This window comes from Sebastes umbrosus (assembly GCF_015220745.1).
Source record: "Sebastes umbrosus isolate fSebUmb1 chromosome 13 unlocalized genomic scaffold, fSebUmb1.pri SUPER_13_unloc_2, whole genome shotgun sequence".
NCBI classification, from domain to species: Eukaryota; Metazoa; Chordata; class Actinopteri; order Perciformes; family Sebastidae; genus Sebastes; species Sebastes umbrosus.
The window spans coordinates 81565-88202 of record NW_023618432.1 but is presented as its reverse complement, the minus strand read 5'-3'; the positions used below and the strand labels follow the sequence as shown (position 1 = coordinate 88202).

General features: G+C 42.7%; 1 protein-coding gene and 1 long non-coding RNA gene across 2 annotated transcripts in view; both read left to right on the top strand.

Moving 5' to 3' along the window:
* Positions 1 to 156: 156 nt before the first annotated feature.
* Positions 157 to 1022, top strand: LOC119484114. Its single transcript, XR_005205899.1, has 2 exons — positions 157 to 682; positions 741 to 1022. It is a non-coding gene; the product is annotated as an uncharacterized LOC119484114 (long non-coding RNA).
* A 2938-nt stretch (positions 1023 to 3960) lies between these two features.
* The window catches only part of LOC119484111 (kinesin heavy chain-like), a 70043-nt gene continuing 67365 nt past the window's right edge, over positions 3961 to 6638 (top strand). Inside the window, exon 1 of the mRNA XM_037762628.1 lies at positions 3961 to 4784. Within this exon, the coding sequence (XP_037618556.1) occupies positions 4650 to 4784 (135 nt within the window). The 5' untranslated portion in view covers positions 3961 to 4649. The remainder of the gene's footprint in view (positions 4785 to 6638) is intronic.

Sequence of the window (6638 nt, the reverse complement as noted above, 5' to 3'; positions counted from 1 at the left end):
CACTCTGATTGGTCCATAACATGTCCTGTATCATCACTCTGATTGGTCCATAACATGTCCTGTATCCTCACTCTGATTGGTCCATAACATGTCCTGTATCATCACTCTGATTGGTCCATAACATGTCCTGTATCCTCACTCTGATTGGTCCATAACATGTCCTGTATCATCACTCTGATTGGTCCATAACATGTCCTGTATCATCACTCTGATTGGTCCATAACATGTCCTGTATCATCACTCTGATTGGTCCATAACATGTCCTGTATCCTCACTCTGATTGGTCCATAACATGTCCTGTATCCTCACTCTGATTGGTCCATAGCATGTCCTGTATCATCACTCTGATTGGTCCATAACATGTCCTGTATCCTCACTCTGATTGGTCCATAACATGTCCTGTATCCTCACTCTGATTGGTCCATGAAGAGTCTGTATCTGCGCTCTGATTGGTTATTTATTTCTCATGTTTACATTTTGTATTTCTTTATAAATCAGAACTTGAATTAGTTTTTTGTTTTGTTTTTCCCCCTAAGATGAAAAACTGATTTAAAGACGTTTTTATTGTTAAAGACTCTCTTCACACCTTCTGATCATTAAAACAGAAAAATGCATCCTGTAAAAGATATGTGAAGTCTTTCATATTTATAAATTTGTTGGAGGTGAAGTCAGATGTTCAGAGGTGTGAACTGAAGCTCCAGATGTTCAGAGGTGTGAACTGAAGCTCTAGATGATCAGAGGTGTGAACTGAAGCTCCAGTATGAATCATGTAAAGAATAAGTGTGTGTGTGTGTGTGTGTGTGTGTGTGTGTGTGTGTGTGTGTGTGTGTGTGTGTGTGTGTGTGTGTGTGTGTGTGTGTGTGTGTGTGTGTGTGTGAGCGCGCGCGCGCGCGCGTCGACCGGTTCACACCCTGTTTGTGTTTCTGAGAAATTAAACTTCATCGACAGACTGACGTTTGTTTGTTTTTGTTGTAAAGAAATAAACTAAAATGATTCATTATCAATAAAAAACTACAGAAGAACTTCAGATTATACTTTAATAAACACAAGCTGTGTTTAAATACATGAACTCAAGTACTGTGTTTAAATATATGAACTCAAGTACTGTGTTTAAGTACATTATGAGGTACTCCAGCATCACGGCGGTCCCAGTGCGTTGCTCCGCGTTCAGCTGGCTGCTTGTTGGACGATGTAACAACACATCACCATGTTCAGTGTAACCACGGCTCTCCTGCGACTCTTGAACTTCTATTATTATATATTATTATATATAAACTATCCATGGTAATCTACATATATAACCTCCCAGTGTGTGCTATAATGCAGCGTGTCCTCATACAACGGTTCGTATGATAACTGACCAAACGAATGTCCAACATCAATTTCCGCTCCAGTCTTTTCAAAACAGACTTCTGCTCTTCACAGGAAACAACTTAGTTAGGATCAGGCAACAAAACCTCTTAGTTAAGGTGAGGAAAAGATGGTGGTGTAACTTAATACGGGAGTTCTGTGATAAAAACTACTCAGTTAGGTTTAAAGATGGTGGTTATGGTTAAAATTACTCCAGAAGTTTTGTAACTTCAGGTCTGGCCTCACACGGGGCACCAATAATGGTCTCCTGGTGAAAGTCTGGTGGTTTTAGACCGAACCATCCACCCCGACCTTCTCGCTACACGCCATTCACCTCTCTCTATCTTTACGTGGATTACATATGAAGTGATTTCGTGAGATATATATGATATATGCAAAGCAGCGGGTGTGGGAGGAGTTCGGAGCAGCCATGGAGAAGGACTTTCAGTCGGCACCAAAGTGCTTCTGGAAAACCATCCGGCACCTCAGGAGGGGGGAAACGGGGAACCATCCAAGCTGTGTACAGTAAGGATGGGACACTGTTGACCTCAACTGAGGAGGTAATCGGGCGGTGGAAGGAGCACTTTGAGGAACTTCTGAATCCGACCAATACGCCCTCTATGGTAGAGGCAGAGCTGGAAGCTGATGGGGGACCATCATCAATTACCCTGGTGGAAGTCACTGAGGTAGTCAAACAACTCCACAGTGGCAAAGCCCCGGGGATTGATGAGATCCGCCCAGAAATGCTGAAGGCTCTGGGTGGGGAGGGGCTGTCTTGGATGACACGTCTCTTCAACACCGCGTGGAAGTCGGTGACAGTGCCTAATGAGTGGCAGACCGGGGTGGTGGTTCCCCTTTTCAAAAAGGGGGACCAGAGAGTGTGTGCCAATTACAGGGGTATCACACTGCTCAGCCTCCCTGGTAAAGTCTACTCCAAGGTGCTGGAAAGGAGGGTTCGGCCGATAGTCGAACCTCAGATCGAAGAGGAACAATGCGGATTCCGTCCTGGCCGTGGAACAACGGACCAGCTCTTCACTCTCACAAGGATCCTGGAGGGGGCCTGGGAGTATGCCCATCCAGTCTACATGTGTTTTGTGGACTTGGAGAAGGCATATGACCGGGTCCCCCGGGAGATACTGTGGGGGGTGCTGCGGTAGTATGGGGTGAGGGGGGCACTTCTCAGGGCCATCCAATCCCTGTACGCCCAAAGCGAGATCTGTGTTCGGATCCTCGGCAGTAAGTCGGACTCGTTTCCGGTGGGGGTTGGCCTACGCCAGGGCTGCGCTTTGTCACCAATCCTGTTCGTGATATTCACGGACAGGATATCGAGGCGTAGTCGGGGGGAGGAGGGTTTGCAGATCGGTGTGCTGAGGATCACATCGCTGCTTTTTGCAGATGATGTGGTCCTGTTGGCATCATCGGTCTGCGACCTCCAGCACTCACTGGATCGGTTCGCAGCCGAGTGTGACGCAGTCGGGATGAGAATCAGCACCTCTAAATCTGAGGCCATGGTTCTCAGCAGGAAACCGGTGGATTGCCTACTCCGGGTAGGGAATGAGTCCTTACCCCAAGTGAAGGAGTTTAAGTATCTCGGGGTCTTGTTCGCGAGTGAGGGGACGATGGAACGTGAGATTGGTCGGAGAATCGGAGCAGCGGGGGCGGTATTGCATTCGCTTTACCGCACCGTTGTGACGAAAAGAGAGCTGAGCCAGAAGGCAAAGCTCTCGATCTACCGTTCAATCTTCGTTCCTACTCTCACCTATGGTCATGAGGGTTGGGTCATGACCGAAAGAACGAGGTCGCGGGTGCAAGCGGCCGAAATGGGTTTCCTCAGGAGGGTGGCTGGCGTCTCCCTTAGAGATAGGGTAAGAAGCTCAGTCATCCGTGAGGGACTCGGAGTAGAGTCCTTGCTCCTTTGCGTCGAAAGGAGCCAGTTGAGGTGGTTCGGGCATCTAGCACGGATGCCTCCTGGGCGCCTCCCTTGGGAGGTGTTTCAGGCACGACCAGCTGGGAGGAGACCACGGGGAAGACCCAGGACTAGGTGGAGAGATTATATCTCTACTCTGGCCTGGGAACGCCTCGGGATCCCCCAGTCAGAGCTGGTTAATGTGGCCCGGGAAAGGGAAGTTTGGGGTCCCCTGCTGGAGCTGTTGCCCCCGCGACCCGATCCCGGATAAGCGGTTGAAGATGGATGGATGGATGGATATATATATATATGTATATATACAGCTCTGGAAAAAATTAAGAGACCACTTCAAAATGATCAGTTTCTCTGGTTTTACTATTTATTGGTATGTGTTTGAGTAAAATGACATTTTTTGTTATGTTCTATAAACTACTGACAACATTTCTCCCAAATTTCAAATCTAAATCTAAATATTGTCATTTAGAGCATTTATTATCAGAAAATGACAACTGGTCAAAATAACAACAAAGAGTCAGTGTTTTCAGATCTGGAATAATGCAAAGAAAACAAGTTCATATTAATGTTTAAACAACACAATACTAATGTTTTAACTTAGGAAGAGTTCAGAAATCAATATCTGGTGGAATAAGCTTGATTTACAATCACAGCTTTCATGCGTCTTGGCGTGCTCTCCACCAGTCTTTCACATTGCTGTTGGGGGACTTTATGCCACTCCTCAGCTGGGCTTTGTTTGAGGGCTTGTGACCATCCATCTTCCTCTTGATCACATTCCAGAGGTTTTCAATGGGATTCAGGTCTGGAGATTGGGCTGGCCATGACAAGGTCCTGATCTGGGGGTCCTTCATCCACACATTCACTGACCTGGCTGTGTGGCATGGAGCATTGTCCTGCTGGACAACCACTCCTCCTCCTCTTCTTCTGTTTGTTCGCTCATAAATCAGTTTTTGTTTCATTTTCTTCTAATCTTTCTTCCAGATGAGCGTTTCCTGTTTTTTATTGATTTATTTATTTGGGAACTATTTTCTAGTTTTCTTCTTCTGCTCATTTCAGTTTGTTTTTCTTTTTCTGCTCCAGAGCGGATGAACTAATCAATGAGTTAATCTGTAGGCCTATAGAAGCAGGCAGGACTCCATGTCCCAGAGTTCCCTGCGGCTCGGTGGTCCAGGTGGGAGTGTTCAGTCAGTCAGCATCCCGATTAACACACCGGAGATCTGATCGGTTCTCTGTCCGCTGGAGGAGACTCGTTTCGGTCTGAACCGTGTCAACGTGGTCTGAAGCTGCCGGTGGATTGTCCCGGTGTGTCCCGGTGTGTCTCCGGTGTGTCTCCGGTGTGTCCCGGTGTGTCCCGGTGTGTCTTTGTCTCGGCTGTGTGATGGAGAACGCGGGGGAGTGCGGGGTGTGCGGAGTGAAGGTGATGTGCCGCTTCAGGCCGCTGAACGACGCGGAGCGAAACCGAGGAGACAAATACGTCCCCAAATTCAACGGAGAGGACACGGTGGTGGTGGCGGTGAGTTCTCTCGTTAATACTGATGATCTCTACCAGAGAGGACCCGGTTAGTGCTCTCTGTCTCTGTCTGTGTGTTTAAACCAGAGAATCCGGTAAACACGGTCCGTTACCGGCACACCCTCCAACCGCCTGACCGCCTGTCTGTCCGTCTGTCTGCAGCAACAATAGAAACAATAGAAACACAATCAGAGCACCAACCCGGAAAATCAATTAAAACCAATTAAAACAATTAACTTCACCTGTAAAATAGAAATGAAGTCTATAATATAGAGGAGTAATGTCTACCCGAGTCTATAACATTAATATATCATCAACTATTGTCTTTATATAGATGTAGAGGAATAATGTCTACCCGAGTCTATAACATTAATATATCATCAACTATTGTCTTTATATAGATATAGAGGAGTAATGTCTACTTGAGTCTATAACATTAATATATCATCAACTATTGTCTATGTATAGATATAAAGGAGTAATGTCTACCTGAGTCTATAACATTAATATATCATCAACTATTGTCTATGTATAGATATAGAGGAGTAATGTCTACCTGAGTCTATAACATTAATATATCATCAACTATTGTCTTTATATAGATGTAGAGGAGTAATGTCTACTTGAGTCTATAACATTAATATATCATCAACTATTGTCTATGTATAGATATAAAGGAGTAATGTCTACCTGAGTCTATAACATTAATATATCATCAACTATTGTCTATGTATAGATATAGAGGAGTAATGTCTACCTGAGTCTATAACATTAATATATCATCAACTATTGTCTTTATATAGATGTAGAGGAGTAATGTCTACTTGAGTCTATAACATTAATATATCATCAACTATTGTCTTTATATAGATATAGAGGAATAATGTCTACCCGAGTCTATAACATTAATATATCATCAACTATTGTCTTTATATAGATGTAGAGGAGTAATGTCTACTTGAGTCTATAACATTAATATATCATCAACTATTGTCTATGTATAGATATAGAGGAGTAATGTCTACCTGAGTCTATAACATTAATATATCATCAACTATTGTCTCTATATAGATATAGAGGAGTAATGTCTACCCGAGTCTATAACATTAATATATCATCAACTATTGTCTATGTATAGATATAAAGGAGTAATGTCTACCTGAGTCTATAACATTAATATATCATCAACTATTGTCTTTATATAGATATAGAGGAGTAATGTCTACCCGAGTCTATAACATTAATATATCATCAACTATTGTCTTTATATAGATGTAGAGGAGTAATGTCTACCCGAGTCTATAACATTAATATATCATCAACTATTGTCTCTATATAGATATAGAGGAGTAATGTCTACCCGAGTCTATAACATTAATATATCATCAACTATTGTCTTTATATAGATGTAGAGGAGTAATGTCTACCCGAGTCTATAACATTAATATATCATCAACTATTGTCTTTATATAGATGTAGAGGAGTAATGTCTACCCGAGTCTATAACATTAATATATCATCAACTATTGTCTATATATAGATATAGAGGAGTAATGTCTACCTGAGTCTATAACATTAATATATCATCAACTATTGTCTATGTATAGATATAGAGGAGTAATGTCTACCCGAGTCTATAACATTAATATATCATCAACTATTGTCTTTATATAGATGTAGAGGAGTAATGTCTACCTGAGTCTATAACATTAATATATCATCAACTATTGTCTATGTATAGATATAAAGGAGTAATGTCTACCTGAGTCTATAACATTAATATATCATCATCAACTATTGTCTCTATATAGATATAGAGGAATAATGTCTACCTGAGTCTATAACATTAATATATCA